Genomic DNA, 27005 nt, shown 5'->3' on the forward strand with positions numbered 1-27005 from the left:
GTTTTTTAAATTAAAATTTTGTATAAAATTTCGTTTCAATTTTATTATTATTTGTTAAATTTCAATAAAAATATTAAAATTCAGATTTTTTGTCATCAAAAATTAATAATAAATAGTTAATAGTTACAGGGCTTTAAATCAATAAAAATCAAAAATAGTAAAAAATAGGGCCATATAGTACTTTCTGGCTTCAAAACACATTTTTAACATTAAATTTCCATTCAAAAATGTTATTTAGCTTCTAATAGTAATTCGACGGACAATTGGATTTCATCATGTGAAGGCTATGAGAAAAAAATATATTTTTAATTACTCACAACTGATTGTGATGTGCTGTTTGGTGAACCTTTTCATAAATCAAATAATAATTTTAAATTGTTTAAAATTTAAAATCTTAAATTTACAATTTCATTTTTATAATTTAACTGTAATAATTTAAATTTCTTGTAAAAAACATTATTATTGTGAATTGTAACATAATGTTAACACATATGTTTTTAAATTAATGAAAAATGGTACGAATCTTTACGAATTTACTCCGATTACAAATGAATTCTCTGTAAACGTAGATTGTTTGAACGTGAATTTCGAAAAAAAAATATAGGAACTTACGTAATGCAGGTATATTTCTTTCGCATCGATCTATCGATATCGATAACTACAAATCGCAAAACATTCGAATATAATATTATTTTCAACTCTAAAATAAAATATTTTTTTTTTTTTTAATAAAACATTTAGATGGTAGTGGGTATACTACGGCACATATATACATAAGTGAGTGCGAATGTAAATGCACAAGTATGCATGTGTTTTTTTTATTTCAAAGATGTTAAATTGTCAAGCATCACTTAAACTTGAAATAAGATCTGTAAAAAAAAAAGCAGATATTATAATTGAGCATGTAAAATATTTAGAGAACATGATATCGATTATTCGTTTTTTTTCCAGATTTATGTTAAGAATTGGTATGAGATAAATGATAAAGATAAGCTTTGTTCAGACGCTTTTAGTATAATTTTGCATATACTTATGTGTAAACTACCTACATTTTAACGTAATTTGGTATATTCTGACGACATAATCATGCATAGCTGTACAAGTATTCAAAATCCTTTTTACTAATAATCATTTTCCCGATTGAGAATTAATAAACAAAAAATACGATTTTCGGATTGAAATAAGTGAGACTCAGAGCATTTTTAAATTTTAGCCCTTTTGCAAATAAAATGGACAAAATACATTTTATCTTTCCGTACGTCTGTTGACAATACTGATATATTTTTTAAGATAGAGAGATAAATTTCTAAAATTTCTTATGTGAAAGTGTGAAAAAAACTTTTTCAAGCAAATTTGTTTTATAATCCCGTATTTATATCTGAAGAACATAATTTTTGAAAAAAGTTCTTGTTACCAACTTCCAAAATTATTGCTATTTAAAATCTTAAAAAGACAATTTCGCGGCAGAATATCCGAAATACGATTATTAGAATTTTTTAAAAATTGATAGATAGCGATTGCCTTCGGCTGTTGTAAAAAAATATGTGCCATAATGGAAAAATGAATTAAACTTATAGAGACATAATGTTTTCTTATTTCCTTCTTTTCTGAAATTTTCGCCTTCTAAAATTTTAATTTATAAACAGTAAATATCTTCTGGCAGGCAGGCTAGTCACCTACCTACCTAGCTAACTCTCTATGACTATAGAAACTAGGGCATGATAGATATCAAGCACTAGCCCTATACTCCTCCTAGGAGTGAAGAAGGAAAAAAAAAAAAAAAAAAAAAAAAAAAAATATCTTCTGGCATCTCTCGGGCAATAAATTAAAATTTCTCAATTTTTTGTTGCCCTCATCCTATAAGCAATGTTAGGATATAAAACGAAAATAGCTTCATCAATTAATAATTATTTTTATCGAAAAAGTTATTTTCCAATTAAATTTAAAATTTAAAATATTTACATGTAGCTGGCATTACTCAAACCGGGAAAGTAACGCATTACTCCAGTTGTTTACCTTATTTTATAAAGTCATGTAGGTTACGTACAAGATTTGAGGCGACTGCAAAATTATATTAAAGAAATTAAACACGGAAATTAATTGAAATCTATTGATGATATTTTATGTTTTATAATATTAAGTATTTTGTGTTATACATGAAAATGCAGAGACAGACATATTGAACAGCTCTATATACATTCTTATATTCGTATACGTGTGTACGCGTATATTAAGATTCACTGTTATACAGATATAGGTATGTTATGGATTAACATTATAAAAATACTTTGATGGTTAAAATATATATATAGTTAAAGATTTCAAAAAGAGATTAATTTAAGAGCATGATAGTGATGCTAGATAACTACAATGTTTAATGATTGCACATACGATAAGAATAAAATGTTTTTAAAAAGAGTTGTAGTCATGTACAATTTACATGAGTGAAACAAATATACGAATATTCACATACCTATATATATAACTCTCTCTCTTTCTATGATTTTAATAATGTAAGATTAATACATAAGTGTTAAACATATGGGCATTTTTTTTTTTCTAAAATTGTTATTTAATGGTTGGCCTTCAATAAAATTTGATGTTATACATTTGTCGTACATTTATACACCATGAATAAGTTAACAATTAAACTAGATTCCTTGTGTGGAAACATTAATTCTCTTGGTAATATCTTCTTATTTTTTATACTGTCTTTTATTATGTTTGAATATTTTTTTGAATTTGTATAGATTGATTTGAATAGCTATGTAGCAGTCGCGCGATTTGTTGCGCCTTTAAAATTACAATCAATTGGGCATAAAGAATATTTTTTTTGGTTTTTTTTTTTGTTTCTTTTTCAAATAATTGTATTTTATATATTGATATTGAAAGTATAGAATTAACGGATGTTTTTATTGATGTATCGGTAGAGATTTGTATTAATTTAAAATTTGGTACATTTGTACATATGCTATAATATATGAAATAAATTAGACAATATTGTTATATTGAAATGGTATTGAAATAATAAATCTCATGATAGATATAACAATATCAGAATTTTAATTTAAGATGCGGAATGAATGGTTGTGAAATCAACAACGCTTAAATTATGTGTGCATGTATCTTATTATAGATTTTTAATTAAAAAATAAAGAATAAAAGAAGAACTTGCCAATTTCAAAAAAAACTATACATTTAATATTTCTTGCCAATAATAAGATGATATTTCTAACGTTAAAAGGAACACGATGGAGCTTATATTGGATCATTGAACAATTTTTCCAATTTGAAAGTTCATAGCAGTATCTGCAATCTGATTAATTAATCTTATATTTATTATTTGCCACTAATTTTTTTCTGAAATAGCTTATTACGCCTTTTTTAAAATTTATGCACGTCACATTAACAATTTAGTTAAATTTGAACTAATATGCAGTTGAAATGGGGGTATTTAAACTGTAATATTTTTCATCATGTTATTTCTCCATGCTCTATATTAAAAAATCTTCGTTTTCTCTACGAAATTTTGAGGAACTGCTAAAAATACAAGCAAATTATACTAAACATAATTAAACTACTACATAAAGGGGGATTCGCACAAGGTGGCAAATAATTTCAAGAATGATTTCAGCAAAAATTGTATGATTGCGGAGAAAGGTTGCAGATATACTCATTTCCAAGCTATAGTCTGTTGAAAAAAAAATTACCAGATTTTTCCAACATATAAATAAATGCTGATAACTTCGAAACCATGCGACGTAGAGTAGCCATCGGTGGCTTGTTTTACAGGCAATTGGTTGCTCTTTATTTTTTGTCTTACAATCAATGGTCAAACAATCAATGCTCCCCTTTGAAATTATAAGCAAAGAATCATTCCTGAATTTTTTAAATTTATTTTGCGTTTTGTGCTTGTAAGCAGGCGATTAAGCCTTTTGGTCCCTTAAAAATAGCTTTTATTTTATGGTATCTCTAGTTTATAACAATTTAAATATTTTTCTTAATGGTAAATCAATACACAATAACATGTGAGCCAGTAATACCACATATTCAAGTCAACAATTTGAGAATTGAAGATTTTTAAAACATAGACGCAAATGTTAAATAAACAAATGTTAAGAACGAATCGACAAATTCTCAACATATTTCTGTAATAGAAAATTTTTTGTAATACAATTATTTTGCATTTTTTTTTGAAGGTGATATTATTCCAATTTATTTAAACAAAAGTTGTATACTTACTTTATTTGGTACATATAGGTTGTTTTTTTAATTTGTAAATTAAAATTAACAATTTTTGAAATCAGCAACACTGAAGACGACTTTAATAAACATTACATATTTGCCTCTATATCTACGAGTATGTGACGTATGCGTAAATGTGTTTGTGTTTTTACAAATAAATGGTTTTTCATAGAATTTTTTTATATACAGGGCATGTAGTTGGCAATGAATTTTCCCACCACATCTTTATACGAAACACATTAATTAATCAAAATTTATTAAAGATTTTTTGATTAAAAAAAAAAACAAAATAAGAATAGACGAAGAGACTAATAATAACAATCAAGATCAATCCCAAATCTTTGTATTCTTTATATTACGAGTAAAATAAAATAAAAAAATCTATTTTAAATGCATTTGATGTCAAAAACTTTTATGGTAAATTAAAATTTTTATATTGTAACACATTCGAATTTATTTTTATTAATTATCTGATGAGATTTTTATAGGTTTTTAGGTGAAAGGTAACAAAAATTAGTAGAATTTCCGAAAAGACCTTAAAATTCTAATTAGATTTTAATATTGAAATTATCGAAATTTATTTTTTTTTGTTCATTTTATTGCTATTTTAGTGTTAAACTATAAATTTGTATGGTATAGGGAACAGCAATAATTTTGAATTTGATTTCTTTGAATTAAAAATTTTTTTTAAGAATATTTTCCGTATTACACAAAATATTGATGAGGAGGTCAAATCGATTCTGATTAAAATATATTTTTTGTTTTATTTTTTGAAATATTAATTATTTCGAATTGAAGAAAAAAATAAATTGATCTTAAGTAATTTGTCAATAATATTGATCTTTTTAAGAAACCAAGGTTTTACTAATTTATTGAATTAATTTAATAATTTTTTTATATATATAGAAGGGAAAACTAATTGATTTATTTTTCTATTTATATTTTAAAAATATTTTAAATAAAGTTGGGTCAAACCAATGGTTTGTATTGTAGCACTTTTCCCTTAAACAAGTGAAAATACTGCTTTTAAAAACAGTCTATGTATATCCACCACACTATTAAAATTATTTTCATTCATATACAAAACTATTTCTAGGGTTGCATATATTTAGGATGAATGATTTATGCAGTCTTTGAAATAAAGCAAAATTTAATATAAACAGGGGTTAACATAATGCTCGATTTTAAGGGTTAATTGTGTGAGTTAAGAAAAATAATTATATTTTTTTAATTCATGGAATTTACTGTTAACTTTTTGCGTTTATAGAAATTTGAAAAAACTTGCGGTTTCAGAAATATAAGGTGTCAAAAATGCATATTTCACAAATTTCAAGAGGCCATAACTTGAGAGGGGGTGGAGATGGAAAAAAATTTTCTTCTAACGAAATGAACTACTTGTTAATGTCTAAAAGCTCCTAAAATTTCAAGCTTCTACAGGCTGGGGTCTAGAAGAAAAACGACATGAAAAATTTGGAAAAAAAGGACTTTAGATAACGGTAAATTTGAACGGCCATTTTGTTTTTCTAAAGTTTAACTATAGTATACCGCGGTAGGGGAAGCAAGTCACTGCCCTTCTGCGTTTGCAAAATTTCAAAAATGCTTATGGTTTCATTGCAGCAAATAGTTAAAATAGGCCATTTTTAGGCTTTGGGGGGGTATAACTTCTAGAGGGGGGGAGATAGGTAAAAATTTTGTTCTACGAAAATAAGTTTCTAGTAAAGATCTATGTACGTATTAAATTTCAGCTTTCTATCTTTAAGAATGTAGAAGTTTTGTAAACAGACACACGGACAGACGGACGGACGGACGGACGGACAGAGTGAAACTAATAAGCACTTTTTTTCAAAAATTTTTTGGAAAAGTGCTAAAAATTACACTTGTTTTGATGTTAAAATTTATTTTAGGCAATTTGTATCCTCCCAGACTGTTGTTTAATGTATGTATAATAAATATTTCAGAATAAGTAAATAGAACTCTTGTCACATTTAATATTATTCAGTAACGCATTAATTCACTAAAAATTTTTAATTGACATCAACTCCAAACAATTTTAAATGTTAAGGAGAATTGCTGTAAGCAATAATTATAGTCGAGATAATCGAGTCGAATGAAACTTTGATTTTGCATATTTAAAGGCTTGCGTCTGTACTTTAAAATATTATTTGGTGTTATCTACAATTGTTAATGGGTCCAAGTAGAATAAATGTTAGTTATGCTGTTTGTGTCAACAGTCACATTAATTATGTCCAATATTGTGAATTTTTTTGTGATGGTAATTGTATTAGTGTTGGGTTTATATATATACACAAATATTTTTAATGAAGCCTTCCTAAATTGCCTAAAAAAAAATTCGAGTTTTCAATTCTTCAATTCTAGTGGATGATTTTTAAACGACAAATTGTTTAGTTACCATCCACTTGATATTTACTAGTAAATTTAGGCAGTACTGATCAGTTTAGGCAGTATTAAAGGTTTGTAATTCAGTTTAAGTTTAAGTGTAAAGCGGTGTTTTTGACTATTTGGAAAACAAATTGATTTTTAGTTTCATTCCAGCCTTTTTTCGTTAAATAATTTTATAATGTGTCTACAATAAATAATCTCCAATTTCTTAATGTGTTCAAAATTTCAAAATTGCATACTAAAGGAAAAAAATAATTTATTATAAATACGCATTATTGTATTCCAAAATTTTTAAAAAATTATGCACAAAAATACATTTTTAAAGTTTAAAAAAATAAATTAAAAAATGATAAATTTGATTACATTTTCGTTTCCATTTTAATTTCATTGTAATACTCAATATATGTGTACGACTTACCGTCGTCATTAACCCAAAATATTTAATCTAAATCAATTTAAAGCAATGAAACTGAAATTGTTAATCGCATTTTTACATTGAATAAGTCAATTAACATTAAATACAATTACATCAAAACAAAAAAAAAATCAATTTAAGAGCATAAATTACAATTATAACATTACAAGAATTAGAAAAATTAAATCAAAATAATTGTAATTTTTAAACCTAATAACCCACATTTCCTAATCAAATCATAAAAATACTGTCTGGCCTAAATAAATTTATATACAGACATACGCATGTGTATGTATGTTTGCAAAACAAAAAGTAAAAAAAAAAACAATAAATAATCTAATAATATTTCATATTAAATTAATTTAAATTAATAAAAAAAAAAAAAAAATTGGGGAGAAAAAAATTTTATCTTTTCCACCCACAAAATGTCAAAATCTGTCAGTTAATCTTACATTTGTATAATTATGTATTTGTGAATGTATTCACAACTGTTTTTTGCACATATGCACACACATCTACATGAATAAAATTAAAATGAACAAAATATTAAAAAATTTCAACAAAATTTTTCTTATATTGCGTCTCAATATCAATCAATCTCCTGTCAAAATAGTAATAAGTAAAAGAAAAACAAGAAAATATTAATTATCCGAACAATACAATTGACAAAATCACTCAAAATCTTAATCCTAATAAAATTCAATTTCAAATGTTATGATTTTATTGTTATTACATTGAACTCCGTAGAATTTCGTCGCATTTAAAAGGTGTATATTAAATTATTCATTCCAACCTTTCCAAACCCTCTTTATCTTCTATTTATTTGAATTTTAACAGTATATTGCTTTATAATAGTAATTACTGCAATATAACAGAAGTTTTCGTATATGATTTGGTTTTTTGTATTCAAAATATTATACACAAAAGAAATCTATTATATGAAATTTTTGTAATAACACCGGTATTAGATATTCAACTCGTCTAAACCTTTGAATTGTATAGAAATAAAAAAAAAACATGAAAAAAAATATAGAAAAGGTGGTTATGTGTGCAATACACAAAATGTTAATATTTTGACTTGTGGCTATAAAATAATTTTTGAAATAAAAAAAAAATATGATAGTTATTTTGAATATTTGAATAATGTTTAAAAAGTACGAATAGACTTGCCAACCACTAAAATGTCATCAGTATACTTATGATAAGGTCACAAAGATTAAGAAAATTGCCAATTTTAATGCATATAGCATGAATAACATTATTACAACAATTTGCCAGCTAAGTAGAGCATCAGCAGTTTTTTTTTAATTGCTATGCTAGTAACAAAATAATTGCCATACCCGTAAGTTTCACATTTTACATTCGTTTGATACACTACCCCTAAATATATGCAACATAATGTGATAATGTATCAACAATTTTCAATGATATTTTTGTTTATTTTAGGATTCGTGTACTTTGGTACAGTAAAATATAATTTGACAAGGACATATTATATAAACAATTTCAACGATCTGAAATTTATAAATAGGCGGCTTAAGTTTTTGTAGTGAAAATACCATGTACATTTCATCATGATGATAACTTTCATTAAACTTTGCAAACTTTTTAATAATATCTTGTCTAGTTTTTTAACCAGTCCTGTGTTAATGTTGTGTCGAATTTAAATTTTTTTACTTTTAAAGAAAACTTAACCAAACTTAAAACTTTAAGTATATTTTAAAACTAAAAACTTTCAATATATTTGGCCCTAATACATAGAACAATTATTATTTTTAATATTTCTGTAAGTTCGGCTACACCAATGTATAAGATATGTAAAATGCAGCAATCAAAATAATAATAATTATGATATGTCTGTGGTAATTTGAAATGCTGCTGTTATATTCATATATGATTTACTATTATTGCTTTGCTGCTGTTGAATTACTTATATACTATAGTTAAAAGAGAACAAAAAGTGAAAAAAAGAGCAGTGAGACAATAGTAAAAAAAAATTTTGTGAAAACCAAAAATATATAAGAATGCAAGACAAAATTTTGATTTTTGATTGAATGTATAGAAATTTGGCAAATTATAACCAAAACAGCTCACTAAGAGAGGTGAACAGTTTTGTTTTTGTTCTCGTTTCCTTTAATACCAGGGGAGGGAGACGTGAGTATAATATGTTTGTTGTTATAATGAGACAACATGAATATGAGTTTATCTTATTATTTTTAGTGTTGTCGTTCTCTTTTATTTTTACAGCAAAATTTAATAAATATTTGCTTATGGGCTTTAATGTAAAAACCCTATTAACACCTTTTTAACTATATTTGATTTTACATTCTACATATGTACATTATTATGTTTATATTATTATTTTTATTGTAATTTTGAAGATTTACCAAGTATGGCGAAGAAAAAAAAATATAAGTTTAATATTAAAATTTGAAATTATTTTGCATTTTTTGATTGGCAATTATATTTGTAAAGGTTTAAATTGAAATTTTTGAAATTCTTTTCATTGTATTATTAATATTTATTTTTATAGCATATATACCATATATAGATAGAGGATAATTTAAAGCCCATAAGCTAGAATCTGTCATAATATTTTGAAATATTTTGAAATTTTTTAATAATTTCTATATAAATAGGGTATCTTATTATTTTGGTTAGTCGTGTATCGAAAAAAATGTATTATAGCAATTATTATTATTATCGAATTTACAATGTTTTCGATATAAAGTGATTTGCGCCAGCTTACATACTTGTTAACTATAGAATTTGGAAAAATATACAAAATAATTTTTTTTCGCAAAAATTTTCTTATTAAATCTAAAATATTTAAAACGTGATTTATTATAAAAAGAAGAAAAAAAATAGCCCTTTTTGTTTCTTGGAACAACAATTTATTTCCTTTTTTGAATTTTTTCTTTCGAAAACGGTGTTAGAAATATTTTTATAACATGTTTTGTGAAAAAAACAAAACATAATTTTTTCTAATCGAATTAATTCAGAGCTTAAAAATAGAAAATATAATAATTTAGCCCCCGGCCATATTAGAATATATTAAAAATGTACACATAGAACAATAGAAAATTTTAAATAATCTCCCTCAAGAATAACACAATACTTATTATACATAAATCCTCTACTTATATATTCATATACATATTATATCGACAGATTATTTATTAGTTAACAAATTACTTTGAATGATAACTTTACGCTAGGTCAAACATTTGATTCTATTTTGAAAATAAAATTTAAACCAATCATTGTTAAAACTATATAAGAATTATTGATTGATTAAATTGGAATTATTATTGTAAGTATGTATAAATAAAATTTGTCTATTATGCCATAAAGAATTAATTGTATGGGATTAATTTGAAAAGAATGTCAGAAATACTATGTAGGTTGTTAAGTACATACCAAATGTATATATAGCGAACATATGAATTGAATTATATTTATTTTATTGGTGTATATAGGATAAACATAAGAAACTAAGAATTTTAAATAAAATTTTGCTGAATAAATTAGACTTGTATGTATAAAATAAATAATTTATATGATTAGATTAAATAAATTTTAAATTGATTAAAATTTATGTTAAAAATTAATTGAATTGGCGTATTATAAGAGTAAACTATTATGATAATATTATAATAATCTGGGAATAAGCGATACAGGATAGTATGATTGCTCAACAAATTGCATTATTGCAATGAATTCTTGTATACATTATTGTGGTGATTTACTGAAGTTGAGCTGACTAAAAATTGAGACAGTAATTGCCCAATAATATTGTAACAGTTTAATGATTATTTTAAGTAAATATACAAAATATCTTTACAAAATTTTAATAATTCAAAGAAAATTATGCAAAAGAAGTTTTAAATTGAAGAAACTGTATACATAACGCAAAACTGTGATCCATGGGCTTTGCCATTTCTATAATTATAATAATATTTAAAAATGACAATACACATTCACTAATGACACATTATTGTATTAATTCGGTCGTCTTCATGAACCTTTGCATATATTAACGTTTACTCACTTGGTCTGGAGTAAAATTTAAATTCATGTTGCTATTCAAGTATTAAATGTGATTTTTGTGTAAAAATATAGAAAACATTTCAAATTTTAATTCATTTGAGAGAACAGTTTAAATTCCGAAAATGTCCTACAAACTCTAAAAATATTGTAAATGCAATAATATTTAAATGAGACTATGTTTTGCACAAAACAAGATCTTCACAGCTTGTGTGCATGAAGACAATTTTGCAAGCTATCTGTGTGAGTTGCAGAAGTGAACAAATGAGAATTTACATGGAGCAGTAATCATTTACGTTTAAACAATTAAAGGCATTTTTCTATAAAAACTAAAATCTATGAAGATTACCAATGTAAAAGTAGAAAAATTTCAATAAAAATTATTTTTTCATCTAATAATTTTTTGTTCAAATTGTTTAAATTATGCGTTTAATTTTTCATTTAATATTTTTAATGAAAATTGTAAGTAAATTCAAGGTTATTAACCAGAAACGTATTTAAAGAAAATTTAATTTAGTTTAAAGAATTTTAAAAATCTCTTCCTCATCTCAATTAAAATGATAAAATAAAATTAAAGAAAAAAATTATTTATTTTAACAGTTAAGTTGTACGGCAGAAAAAAAGAAAACGCATTAATAAAAATTATTAATAATTCGAATTGAATTTGAAAATGGTTAATGAAAAATAAATTTTTTTCCTCTTTAATGAAAATCTATTAAATTGATATTTTCATATTTAATAGATTTTCAATAAATGTGCCCTGCTTACTATAAGAGAAAAATTTATAATTAGTAAAATATTAATTTTTAGTTCAAGAATAACAGTAGTGTTTAATCATATGTGATGAATAAACACTATAAGGGTGTCCATGTGGTACATGGACCACTGCTGACTTAACTATAATATGCCATGAGTATAGACACTTGTCGCTGACTATTTGTGGAAATTCTGAGAAGAAGGAATCGAGAACATTTTCTGTGAATGCACGCGGTTGGTCAGATATCGGTTTCTGCATATGCAAAATTAATCTAACCTGCGAAATTTCACTCTGCAGGAAATTTATGGTTTTTTGACTGCCATAAGTTTGTTAGACTTCCAGTGATTTTTGTGGAAGGTCACAATTAGTCTGTATTGGATCGGTCTGTTTGCTGGTACCGCCCAGCTCTTGGAATCTATTGTGGCACTTTATTTCATTTATTTAAAAATTAAAATTTAATAATTTGACTTATTTGGTAGTACAATTGCAGTGGTTTTAAAATTTAATTTTAATTTTAAGAAATTGGTTTGTATTATGATGTCTACTACCTGATGCATGGCAAAACATTTTCTGTTGTGCATTTAAAATACGAGTATATACGTATAATTATGTGTTTGAAATGAATATTTTTTATTTATAATTGAATTTTAAACTATTTAATTCTTTTTCTTTAAAAAATTATCACACGCAATGGTGATTTATAAAAATAACCAATTAATGACCGGTTGCAAGCACTACTTGAACTGATCATCTTCTTTTCATAATAAATAGCCATACTTTAATGATAATAATAATTATTCAATATATCAACAAAAAACAAATAAAAAAAATTTCAATTTCAATTTTAAAAAATTATTACTTTCATTGAAAGACAGTTAAATCTATCAACATACTTACAAGTTAAATATTGATTAAGTGTATGATTCAAAAAAAAACGAAATGAATGAACAAAAAAATTATAAATAAATCTTTAAATTCCATTCAGGTCTTCATTCAAGCCATAATACTTTTTAACATTGCGACAGCAAACATTTTCGTTTTCAATAATTTGTCAAATACAGTTAAATTGTTGAATTTAAAATAATTAAATTGATTGCAATCGCATTTAGTAAAAGTAAAAGGTATAAAAATGACAATGACAACTATACAATATATAACAATAATATTAAATTAGTATATCAGTTACAAAACATAATGTCAGAGTGAGGTATAATGAAAAGAATCCTCTCAATATATTACGATGATGATGCCACTACTATTAATGAAATTGATCATGAAAAGAACGCAGTTAAAATTTATAAAGCAACACAATTTGTAAAATGTTAATGGAATATTGAAAATGTGTTGAGAAATTTAATTTGTTTAAGTGAATTTAAAAATTTAAATGAATTTTACTTTGTTGACAATAGATGTCTCTTTTTTAAGAAAATTTGAAAGTTTACGGCTTTCTATGTGCTTCTATTTAATTTTTAACTCTTGTTTAAGAATAAAATAAAATTAATTGTGTTGAGTTTATGTTTGCAGTTCTAAGCTAGAATTGCGGTCGCAACCCGTTGTTTATACTGTGTAGAAAAAAGTAATCCAATCCAGGTTTTTATTCTTTGTCAATTCTGTCACATAATTTGCAGCAGAAAATCAATACTAACATTAGTATAATTATTTGCTTATTTCAATTTTTGACAATATTTGTCTGTTTTGTCCGTTTGTAGTTTTGACACTTTTAATTAAAATGAACTCATCCTTTATTTGCATTTTTAAGAAAGAAAGTTTAATTTACTAGTTCGTTTTATTTGAGCCAAACTAATGATTTTATATGAAATGCAAGTACAATCCTGCAAAATTTTAGAATTTCATTTATTCTAATTGGGAAATTTTCCGAATTGAGTTTGAAATCATGCATATTATTTTTTTGACAGACGGAAACCAAGTTGCACAGAAATTTACCTCACATATCAATTTCTTTATAAAATATATGAATTCTATAATACATATACAAAACTTGCTTTAATTTATTTGCTATATGAATATCGACAACTTGACAAATAAAATTATAGCCAAGTTAAGCAAACATTTATAGCAAAATTATATTAAATAATTTCAACTTAAAAAGCGTCCTATTCTGTCATCTTTAATGTGATGTTGTAAATAAACTTCAACTTTCAAAAATTTCCATTACTAAATGAAATTTTGCAAATGACACCAAATAAAATAAAAGAGATCTTATGCGATTCATATACAATATTTGCCACATGATTGGAATATTTAAAAAGAATTTCAAAATGCACATTGAAAAAATAAAAATATTTTTTTTTAAATCTTATGACTTAAAATCAAGCAATGAAATTAAAAGTTATCATAGAAATATTTTTTCGCGCTTGAATAAATAAATGCCGCAAAATAGGTGACTTTCTACTGTTAGAAAAATTATTTTTTAATTTGTTGAAATTTTTTACTTAAAAAAAATTTAGATTCAGGCGAAAGGAATTGAGAAATTAATTATTAAAAAAAAATTATTATTGATTTCTTATTGTTGAATTGAAATTATTGAATTATTTTTGAATTTATTAAATTATTTGTTAATGATATTTTCTTTGGTCATGTCGCGTGAAGTGTAGTTAAAAGCAAAAAAAAAATTTTTAATTATAAGGCACCTAGATCTGATTTTCATAATTATTGATTATTTAGTTTAAGTTTGCACTTGATTTATAGTGAAAGACCTAGTTTTTTTTTGTTTAATTTTAATAAACTTTCCAATTATTAGAAAAACTAACAAATCGTAAATTTCAATAAAAATTCAGAAATATTAATGTAAAGGTAGATACACTGGCAAATGCAATATATCACTATTTTTTTATAAAACGAAATTTGCTAGTTATTTTAGAGTGATTTTCGCTGAATATATATATATGTATGCCGAAATTTTGTACTGAATTTATTTTCATTTACCAGGCATACGAATCTCGGTGTGAATTTGAATTTTTTGTGTTTTATTCAAAATAAAATGCCTTCAACGGGAATAAATGTTTGTAACTAATAATTTCAATCACTCTTTCTTGAAGGTACCAAGAAGCGGAGGGGCGTAACCTATAATTAAAAAAAAAATTTTTGTTATTGTAATCGATCGTGTATGCCTTCTAAAATCAGGAATATTAATTTTCAGTTTCGAAATACTTTTGCTTTTTTAAAATTTTCAATATACAAAATGCTTTTTTCGCAATGAAACGTATAAGAGTGGATTACAACACTCTGCCTCTAAGCCTAAGGGGACGATAAGCATTATCTTCATTAAGAATGTAACACATTTGCTGTGTTGTATGACCTTGAATGGATCATTTACTCTCAAATAAAGATCTGCAACCTTAATTTATAAATACCTTAACAGTTAAATTGTCAATAGGATATAGAATCCAAAACTTATAATAATTTGCCAATATAAACAAATAATTAAAATGATTACAGTGATTAGAATTCAAAAATATATAAAAATTAAAAATTAACCTTTTAAACTTTATTTTTCCAAGAAATCTTTAATAAATTTCAATACCAATTATAATTTATTTTTTCTTTGAAATCTCATTTAGCTAATTATTTTTTTTAATATCTTTAAATTCAAAACACTTGTACCTGTAACTTAACTTTGACTTTTTGATGAGATGATTAACTCCTACATCTTTGATGAGTTACTTTTATATTTGATTAAGATTTATGTCAAATATATCTATCTAAGTATTTGTTTTACCTCCATTTTAATGTTTTTGAATTTTTAAAGAACATCTTTCAAAAAATATTTGTTAGTTATAATCGTGTTTAATTATAATTTAACTTAAGAGTCATACTTGTATACAGATTGTGTTTTTCACTTGACACAATTATCTATGTGGAAAATACTATAAAATTGGTAGGTTATAAATTATTTTATTTTATAAAAGTTAATTTACAGACTAGTTTCATAAAATTGTATTCACAATAAATATACAGTCGCCACTACAGAGTTCAAAATGGTTTAAATTTCATATACACAAATAGCAATAAATTGCTGTTTCAAATAATGGCAATAAATTGGAAGGATACCAATTTGAATAATTCTCGAAGAGATGCCAACTGAAAGCAGCCATTTAAAAGTTATGCGAATAATCTTAAAGTTCCTTAGGGAAACGTAGTTATCATCTTCTTCGAAGAATTGAAAAACATATTGAATATTCAAATTAAGAAACCTAGAGTATGTTTATTGCTTATCCAAAATATGAATGAAATTTCTATTTAGAGCTCTCCTGCAAGAATCTGGGCATTGACGAGTATAAAATATAAATAAAATCATGGAATTGACGAGTATTTTATCCGCGAACATAGTTGTTCGAGTTTGATATTTTCGAGTAAAATACACCTTCAATAAAATTATAAAATATAAGACTTAATAATAATTAAAAACTTTAATGATTGTGACTTTCTATCCTTGATTAGATAGTGGAAAACTAGAAAATTTATTGTAAGGGGCGTTTTTTGCTTCTATTATAGCTGCTATCATCATAGTTTCGGCATGCAAGACAATACACATTCATTTTGACAAATCATTAGATTATAAGAGGGATAGATAAATGCAATAACTGAATTTGGATTTGATCTCACAATTTAGCAATATTTTCAATGACGTAAATTTTAGGTCTACTTTTTGTTCCTTAATTTGATCGTAAAATTTATTGTGTGTCGAGAAATTTATCTAGATTCAACTGTAATTTATGTATAAAATTTGTTAATTAAATTGTAAAAGTGTATGTAACAATATATTATTTTTAATTCGTAATTTATTGAAGAAAAATTATAAGAATATTAATCAAATATAAAGAGAATATTTTGTGTATATTTTATGATTCATTAAAAACCTTCAAAATCAAAATTCTAATTTCAAATATTACCTACCTTTACCTACCTACACACTCTCTATTATTATATACAGTAAGCCCATTATTTTATTTTCCCGTTTTCTTAATAATTTTCGGAGAATTCAAATTTTTTTTATAACAAACCATTAATTCTCACCTTGAACTTATCAACTCTAGATATATACAAAATATTTTCTTAACTAAATTTTTGTTGTTCGGTCTTTTGTATGATGATTATGTACGATTAACAATAACTGAAGATATTTAAGATAAAAGAAGAAAAAACAATCAAAATGTGAAAATAAAAAATGAAAAATAATGAAATTTTGATTACATAATTAACTGAACTTATTGTTGCATTGCGCGGCGTCTAAACTATAAAATAACGTTTTTACGGGAAATATTTAACAAACACAAAAAATAAAAATAGTAAACAAAATTAAGCTACCAAAATACTTAAAATATTGGAATAGTTGGCTCTAAAAATGGTAGTTAATTTTCAATTCCTTATAATTTTATAAGATGCGAAAATTACGTTTACTGCGATATTTTTGTTTTAAGAAAACAAAAGATTTTTTTTTCTTGGATTATTTTTGGACAACAAAATTTTTCGGGGTTTTTATAATTAACTTGCCATAACGAATCATTTTTATTTTGTTTTTTTCACCTTTTTTAGTGAGTAAAGTGCCGCTTGAAAAAATTTCATTTATAAAAAATGCTCTTTATTTGCTTTGTAAATTGTAAGCTTTATAACGCTTCTTTATTCTTTTAAAATTTTGTTTGATTTTATAAAAGTATAATTAATTTGTAATTTCGTTTTTAATTTTGAAATTTTAATAAAAAATTAATTTTTGGAAATATTGGGGTAATCTGTCAAAATGAACTCTTCTAAAATTTACTTAATTTTAAAATTAATTTAGGTTTTAGCACTTTGGCTAGCGCTTTAAGCCTAGATTATTGGGGTTTTTCAATTATACAAGAGTTTTATAAAAATACAAGAATTTTAGAAAAATAATGACAGCGTTAACGTATATTTTGTCATTCAGTAATAAAAAATATTTTATATGGTAAACTTTTGAATATGACAAACTTTTGAATATGACATATTAAATATGACATACTTTTGAGGTTACACAATAAAATAAATTTCAAATATTCTCAGATCATAAATTTTCTATACAATTAAATGATTTTGCTCTAATGTGTTTAAAAGTGTATTAGAACAAATAATATAAGTATAAAAAATAAAATAATAAAATAAGGAAATAATTAATAAAACCCATTAAAGACACAATAATGTGATAATTCTCAAATAAATTTATTTAAATGAGTGACTTATAGTGCCTCTTATACTTATATATGTGCTGCCTTAAAGGCCGCTATGAAGTAATGTGAGCTCATATTGTAATTTAAAATTTATATAAAAGAATTTTATACTCTACAAAATATTAACAGAAAATAAATTGAAGCAATATGGTTATAGTCTTAAAGTGATTTATAGTTCACCATAATTTCCCAAAAAAAAACACTTCATCAAATATATGTCAAAAATAACTGTATTTTCTATACATATACACTGGGCTTAATAAATGAGACAATTTCACGAAAAAAAAAATTTAAATATAAATCACCAATTAATTATGAATAAAATTTTAAGAGCATATAAGTAAAAAGTTAATTAAAGTTTATCGTGCAGTTATAAGTTTGACATATATAAGTTTTTATTCATAAAATTTCGCCTTAAGGATTAATTTAAATTAAAATTTAAGAAAAAAAAAAAGAGTATGTTAAAGGTTTTTCGAGGTAAAATTTAAATTATATAATTTAAATTTTAATCAGTTCCCAATTTTTTTCAAGTACTTTCAAGCATTAGTAAAAGTATTTAAAAAAAGTGATCGTAAAAGTGATCTAATTTTGTAACCGTTAAAATAATACTCGTATATCTAAAATAATAATTTGAGATTTATAATTTGAGGTTATAATTGAAGATCATGTCCTTCCGTATCGAGTGAATTTTAGCTCTTGTCATTAAACACCATCTAACGTAATAAGTTTTACGTCATCTAGAATAGTGACGTTTCCAATACTTCTTTCAGATTTAACAATGGCAATATAATTTTATCTCATATACAAATGTCATGTCCCTCCTAATTTACTCTATTACTAGTGATATAGTTAGGAAGAGAAAATCGACAGAATATTTCAGCATTTTTACAATAATGTCAACAAACTAATTACTAAAAATTTACAAATGTTAAATGCGTTAATAAAAATTTGAGAATTAATGCTATTCACATTTTTATTTACAGGTGTAATATTTTAATTTTTTCACCTAATTTTTTATTTATATTATCAAAACGTATATGTATATTTTGTATAAGAGAAAATAAATGGAAAATACCATAAATCTGACAAAAAAGACATCAATGCAAAATTATGTAATCGACTTGTAACATGGCCTTAAAATTAAAAATATTAAAATATTCAATTAATCTTGTAGTCTCACAGATATATGTAATTGTAATTTTAACTTTCTCTGCTTATCTTCATGAATAATTTTTATGCTTGCTTAAATTATAACCGCTTATAATGTGTAAGTATATACTTGTATAGTAAAAAAATATCTGTGAGTTACAAAAGGGTACAAGACATAAAATTGTAAATTTTTTAATGAAATTGTGTGCGTTTTTTTCTTTATTTTTGTATTTTTGTTAAAGGGCTTAATTTTTTTTTTTTGTAATTTCTCTGTGATACACGCTTATTTAAGACAAAGAGCGTGCGATAACTTTTAATCGTTACCATTGATCTTCTTATTAATTCATTTATCATTAAACAATTACAATTATGTGTGTGTATTAAAAGAAGTGCTTGTAAGTTTTATGGTTGGTGCTTTTTTTGTGTTTGTTGTTGTTGTTGTTAATTTATGAAAATAATTTTATTAAATTTTTGTAATATTTAGCAGAGATTTATAATTTTGCAAAATATAAATGATTTTGTTGTTTTATGTTGGTATATCAGATTGAGGTTGATTTTAAATTTATTGTATTTTTGACGTACGTATTTTATAGTGTTAAAAAATTTCTTATCAATTAAAAATGTTGTTGAAAAATAAAAGGACACCGAAGACAAATCCACCAGAACGATTGTTAAAAGAAATTTTAGGTACAATTAATGGGAACCGTAGTTATGCCGAAAAGTATTGATGCTAAAATGTGAGGTAGAAGTATTAATATATGAGACACAAATCGATACATGGAATGAGGTTCATGTCCATAATAATATTTGCTATACGATATTCGAGTTTTTCGACTGTTCATTAAGTTACAATGAGTTTTGAAGTTACAGATTTCTAACATATTGTAAATAAATTTCCAAAAATTTTGTAAACTATAATCGTAAAATTTAGAATTATACTAAGATTTTGCCAATTCTCTTACATGATTCCCGACAACTTTACCTAATATAAGTTGTAACAGAAAATATGGATTGTGTAAAGAGAAATTGTTACTAATTTTTATATTAGCAACGAAAATTACTCGGAATTTCAACTGTTTGAATTTTTCAGTTGTTTTTCAGTTCAGCATCTAATAGTCTAAATAGTTTAACTTTACTGGAATTCTAAATTTAAAATTGATTGTGTTGTCTTTTACCTTTGGGACTTTTCTAACGAATTGTGTAAATAATTTTTAATTTTTACTTAACCATAACATTTTTTTTACCATTTGTTTAAGTTTTTACAATACTGTTTTAACTGCAGCATACCAAATAAAAATTTTTGCACAAGGAGGTCCTAAAATGCTTTAAACTTTTAGTATTTTAATGCTATATAGTTATGCATAATATGGAAAAATTTAATAGATAAGAAATGGATTTATAATTATTTTTCCAATCAAAATATTTAATAAAAATTTTGCGTTAATTTGTGTATTGATTTTTTGAGTTAAAGATAAGTTTTTGAAGGCTTCTGGTTTGGTAACTGCGTAATTTTTTTGTGTAAAGTTATGAACTCACTGGTTTTTTTGTTTCTAAAACATAATGGTATTATGGCTATAATTGATTTTTATTTCACTTATAAGTATGAATATTATATGCACATAAATATATTATTTTAATGGCTTAAATGGTTAACTAAAGGGTGTGGTAGGCGGTTCATTTTTTTTCTTACAAAATTTTTCTTATATTGAAGTTGTTTTTAACATTTTTTCATTTCAATTTATTAAATTTGAATTTCTTTTTGGTAATTTTTAAGTGAATTCTTGTAAATTTATGTTATTTGAAATTTTTTTTATGTAATAAATAAGTGCATATATTTGGAGTGCGTGTGTGTTTTAAATGTTGTTAGAGTAATGAAAAATGCAGATCAAGGATTATTTAAAAAATTGAAAAATTTGTTATTATGAAAGTGAAGTAAACTAAGTGTTACTTAGAGTTTAATTGGTTTTAAAATATAATTTTCATTTTTCAAAGAAAATTCAGAAGCCAATCAAACAATTTAGTCGCCAAATATTATACAATGTGTTATAGAAAATTTACATATTTACTATAATATTTACATTTCTACATAATATGTTGGTATTGAATTGTTCCGTTACAAAATAATTTCGTCTTTTGATTACAAATAATAAAAGCAAACTACTTCGTTATGTACCAAATTTAGAATTTTCTATATCAATACAAGCCGTATCGCATTCCAATTTGATGATTTTTGAACAACGCAAAGTGTACCACCCAATTTTCCTGGTGTGTTTTCATCAAATTCTTAAAAATTCATCATATTGCGGAAATCTTAATGAAGTTTAACTTGAAAAATCAGGCTTACATATGTATTTGTTTTGGTACATTAAAGAAAAAAAAAATGTCCACTTTCATATGGAAATACTGTGGTAATCCAAAATGAATTTTTATTGGTACATGGAAGATTTCAAGTAGAATCCAATAGGAAATCCTATCAATTTAGTCAATTAGGTTTTCTTAAATATTTTCTATGTAGAAAGATCGTTTAATAATTTATAAATGTTAAAATGCAAAATTAATATAAACTCATGAGTCTCCAATAACAGGTTCATTTGAATAGCCACTAAATTTTTTTTCAGCTACACTTCCTCTTAGTTCTCACAGCTAAAGTTTTGCTTTGAATTTGAAAATTTTCACTTATAATAGAAATACTTTTGCATATACCATTTATAAAATAACAATTAACTATGTAATACATATAATATAATTATAGAGTGGAGTGCATTATATTGCTGTCATAATCTGTCAAATAAATTGTATTTGCTTAAACCATTTACCACAATATATGCGAATAACAATTTCATTAATTCTTTTGCATAATTTATAATATAATTTTTTCTCATAAAAATTAAATAGATGCAGTTGAATAACCATTAATATTATTCATTTAAATTATTTGCAACTACCATTATATATACATATACAATATATATATATATATATATATATATAAAATTTGAGCTCAATATAAAGTAAACAAAAGAAAAATTGCAACAATTTTAAATAGATCATTGTACCTATATGCCATGTTTAGCTTTGTAATACGCCCAATTAAAATTATAAAATGTTCATTAAGATGCTTAAGTTTTGCATAAATGCGAAGTGCAGAATAAATCATTAAAAATAAAACAAAAGTTTTTTTTTTCGATTTTTTTGCATTGAAAATTTTTTCGGTTTTTTGTTTTTTTTTAAGAAAACTATGATAAGAATTCTTTTGTTTTGTTCAATGTGAACACCATCTAATCCCATGAATTTTTTTTAACAATAATGTAGTTATGAGGTTAGCAAAAAACAAAAAAGTTATAATTTTCACTTTAAGGTAATAGAACTACAAAAAAAAAACTGTAATATATGTGAGGTATTTAGCTAAAAAAAAATTGAATTACTTTATCATAATAAAATTTAATTTTTTATTTTTTTCCTAAAATCAAAAACTAAATGTGTTCACATGAGAAAAATTCCATATTAATTTAAATTTTTCATTATTAAAATTAATATTTTTCGTTTGTTTTCTTTTTGATTCTGCACCATATATGGTAGTAATATTAGCAGCCCACTATTCGTATATTATTATATTATGCTGAACAATGTTATAACAAAATTGTTAACGACATTCAAAGTCGGTTAGTAAAGAAATTAGGTAATTTGTGTGTGATTCGTGCAAAATGAATAAGAGCAGAGAGAGATAGACAGAGAGAGAAAAAAAAAATATATTAAAAAATTATTTTTCTTTTCATCGCAATCGCATCAAGAAAAATTGCACATCAAAGGCGAATAAAATCGTTGTTAATGTCAATCAAAATGCCAGTTTAAGTCAAGTTAAGATGTCACATCATGTATGATAATTTTTTTTTTTTTTCTTTGAGATTTATATATTGAAAATTTTAACACCTCTCTTAATCAAATCAAGTTCTCAGTATAAATTATATTCATCATATGTAAGTGGTATATGATGGTATGGTGTAGAAGTTAAATATTTTGTGATTCTTGCCATGAGAATCGCTGTAAAATGTGGCAAGCGTTTTAATAACGTAAAATAGATTTTAAATTTAAAATTCTAGAAACGAATTTTAGACTATACTTGTGCTTGATTTTTTTTATAAGACAAATTTTTTTTTTTTGCTTTATATTTAATAAAAGATTTTTCATGCCGACGAGCAATTTGGGACGAGCAATTTGGAACGAGTAATTTCGAGTTAGTTAAAGTTAAGAGATACTTTGAATTTTTAAAATTTTATTTTTCGTATGTTTTTAAATATTGTACATTTAACACGTTTTAGGGATAGAAAAACTACGAGAGATAGAGGACAATGTTATATGGGTTAACTTTTAGCTCTTATCGTAACGCATCGAAAAAAACAACAAAAAAAAAAAAACAATAATAACAAAAATTTTCGAGAAATTTCGAGTTTTGTAAAAGAAAAATTTCAAAAACAAAAATTTTGACTTTGATGAACTGTATCTCGAAAACTATGTCTTAAATCGAATTAATTGTAATTGTAAAAATAAAGAACAATCAATCGCCTGTAAAACAAGCCCTCAATTATAACTCTATGTTATATGGTTCCGAAGTTAAAAGCATTTATTTATATGTAGGAAAAGTTCGATACCTATTTTTTTAAACAGACTGTAGTCCGAAAACGAGTGTATTTACACGCACCCCCTTCCACTCATCCCATACAAGTTTTTGCTGGAAATTGATTAAACAATCATCCCTGAAATTATTTGCCACCTTATGTGAAACACTCTGTGCACATATTTGTTATATTTTTTACTCAGAACATGTGGTATAAATATTCAAAGAATCGTTTCGGATTAATTTAGAAACTGAATTTTATGCCTTCTTAGCATTTATTTGAATAATACATATATGTGTACTTGTGTTAAGCAAAGCTAATATCAAATAACCACACCTCTAAACTTGTTTGATTGCTATTTCATACCTTCCTCATATCAAAATTTCACACATTTTTATAATACGCATTGGAATTAATCATGTTTAATTATCGTACAATTAATTAATGCAATTTAGTTAATAAAAATGGTCATAATCACATAAAATTTAATTAAATGTAATTAACAAAATTTAAAAATTAATAAATTTGTTTTTTTTTTTTTAATTATTTCATTTATTCATTCAGAATCTCGCATACTAATAAAATTACAATAGTCCATGATTTGACATAAAAAATTTTTTTTTTCATTCAAAATAAATTTCGTCTTTAAATTAGAATTATGACAGCTATTAAGAATTTTTGGATTTGTTTTTTTTTATAATAATTTTATGAAAATTTTATTTATTGCACATAACGATGATTTTTATTAATTTTTTAACCTTCATTTATGTAGAAAAATAGTTTTGGTTTTTTTCTCTTTATATTTAATGATATTTTTCGCAAAATTTTTAACATTGCATATTATTAGCAGTGAACACAAAATAGCTTCATAATATTCTTATTATATAATTTTATATAAAAGTCGTTAAATTTATATTCGCATATGATATTCATTTTTTATCGTATATTTTGTTATATTTTTTATCGACATTGAAAATTTAGTCATTTGGATATTTAATTTTTATATAATATATACATATGAGTATATACAAGTATGCCAGTGTGTTTTTTGGGTATTAAAAAATAGAGATCGAGGTATTTTTCTTTCTTAACGAAATATATTAATATTTTATTAAAATTAATAATCTAAATAACATTTAATAAAAAAATAATCATTTTATAGACGGAACAACCTAATAGAGTGTTTTGAGCTAGTTAATAAAGAATAAGAAAAGCATATAAAGTCATTTTAGAATATGAGCAAAAACAAAAAACCCCAAGTTCATCAAATTCAATGCAATAACATGTTTGTTTATTGGATAATTTCAATAATTTTAAATACGAATATAATTTTATATATAAATATATATACATTAAAATAATTTATTTTTACATAATCTTAAATAAATTAAAAGGAACATCTAATAAAGTGTGGCTGAGTGTCATCAACTCAATTTCTATAATATTAATTTAAAGTGTCACGTAATGACATTGCAATTTATTTATCAAAATTTTTGATAATTAATATTCACATTTTGAAGTTTATACATGACTATGAGAGAGAACAATTCAATAATTTAAAAAAAATTAATGACTTTACCAAGTTTGATTAGTGCTTCTCTAAACCTTTAATTTTGATTTAATTTTTCTTAGAAATAATAATTTTTCTTAGAAATAAAACGTTGTTTAAACTGATAATATGATATTTATAAAGAAAAGTCTGATAAGGGTTCGCAAATTTATTATTTTATACTATAGAATAACTTTGATATTAAGACTTTCTTTAAAAGTGAGCCTACTTTTCTATTTTTACTAGATTTAAACAACATTTGCCCTAACATAACTCATGCTATTTGATTAGAAATTTTAATTTAATTTTTAAGATTAAATGAAAATTGCCATGCCAGTAATTATTTAATAATTATTAATATTAATCAAAAACTGTCAAATAAAATGTGAAAAAAATCACATTTAAATTTTAAGAACATTAAATTTAAAAAATATTATCCAATGTTCAAACCAAATGTAACTGTCAAATTGCAGGCAAAATTTGACATTAATTATGAGTAATTTCTATATTTTAATGTAGTTATTTTTTTATATTTTAAATAATAATAATAATTGGAAAAAGAAAACAATTTAAAAATAATCTCACCACATCCTTATCCATTTGTATAAAATATTGAAATCTTCCAATATCATTAACAACAATATCTTTAATTTCAAATTGACGTTGGCTACCAATTTTATGATAAGTTTCAGATGCTAATGACACTGTATCATATGACAATGCAATATTTCGTCCAAAATTACTATTTCCACCATTATATTTATCATCGATTATTAATTGTTCATATGTATTTTCAATATTATTATTAATACCATTATTATTACAATTAGGATTAAATGTTTCCAATGATCTATTACTCTGAGATGATGTCCTTTGATGTTGAAATAATTGTTGTTGATTGTTATTATGTTGACGTTGATGTTTAAAATCTTTCAATGCTGATGAATTTGTTATTTCTGTTGGTGAATCATATGGATTTGGTGAATTTGTAATTTTCAATGAATTACGAATGACCGGTGGTGAATAATGTTTTGTTCTACTATTATTTATTTCTTGTGTTGGTAAATGTTTACTATCCTTAGTAATATTACTGTTGTTAGCAGTAAAGTCACCATTATAAGAATTAGAATTTGTAATTGGTGTTTGACGTATTTTATATTGTTTATTTACCATTGCTTTTTTAAAAAACAATATTTTTTACATAAGCGAAAAAGTTTTTGTTGTAAAAATTTTTTTTTATTCTTGTTCTTATTTTCTTAGTTGAATTAAATTTTATTTTTTCAATTTCACTTTTTAAAATTAATTTTTAATGTTTAAATAGTTTTTTTTTAATATGATAGATTTTAAAAAATTTCTTTACCTAAAAAGTGGTTTTCCAGTTCCGCACATTGTATTTTATAGAATGAAAAATATTTTTTTTTAAAGAGTTTTGGTTTCTTCCAACAGTACTTATTAAATTTTTATATTTGACATAATTTTTATATCAGTCATTATGGCGATTCGAAAGTTATTTAAGATTATTCTCATTTAAAGGAAAAGTCGTATAAAAGAAGTTCAAATGACAATGGAAAAACAAAGAATCCAATTATAGGGGAAATTTTGAATAGTTTGGTCAATATAG

General features: G+C 24.0%; 1 protein-coding gene across 1 annotated transcript in view; it reads right to left on the bottom strand.

Moving 5' to 3' along the window:
• The window catches only part of LOC129606188 (serine-rich adhesin for platelets-like), a 54255-nt gene extending 27473 nt beyond the window's left edge, over positions 1-26782 (bottom strand). The window contains exon 1 of the mRNA XM_055516342.1: positions 25970-26782. Within this exon, the coding sequence (XP_055372317.1) occupies positions 25970-26557 (588 nt within the window). The 5' untranslated portion in view covers positions 26558-26782. The remainder of the gene's footprint in view (positions 1-25969) is intronic.
• Positions 26783-27005: the final 223 nt, after the last annotated feature.

This window comes from Condylostylus longicornis, unplaced genomic scaffold (genome assembly GCF_029603195.1).
Source record: "Condylostylus longicornis isolate FDR11 unplaced genomic scaffold, ASM2960319v2 ptg000018l, whole genome shotgun sequence".
Lineage (NCBI taxonomy): Eukaryota > Metazoa > Arthropoda > Insecta > Diptera > Dolichopodidae > Condylostylus > Condylostylus longicornis.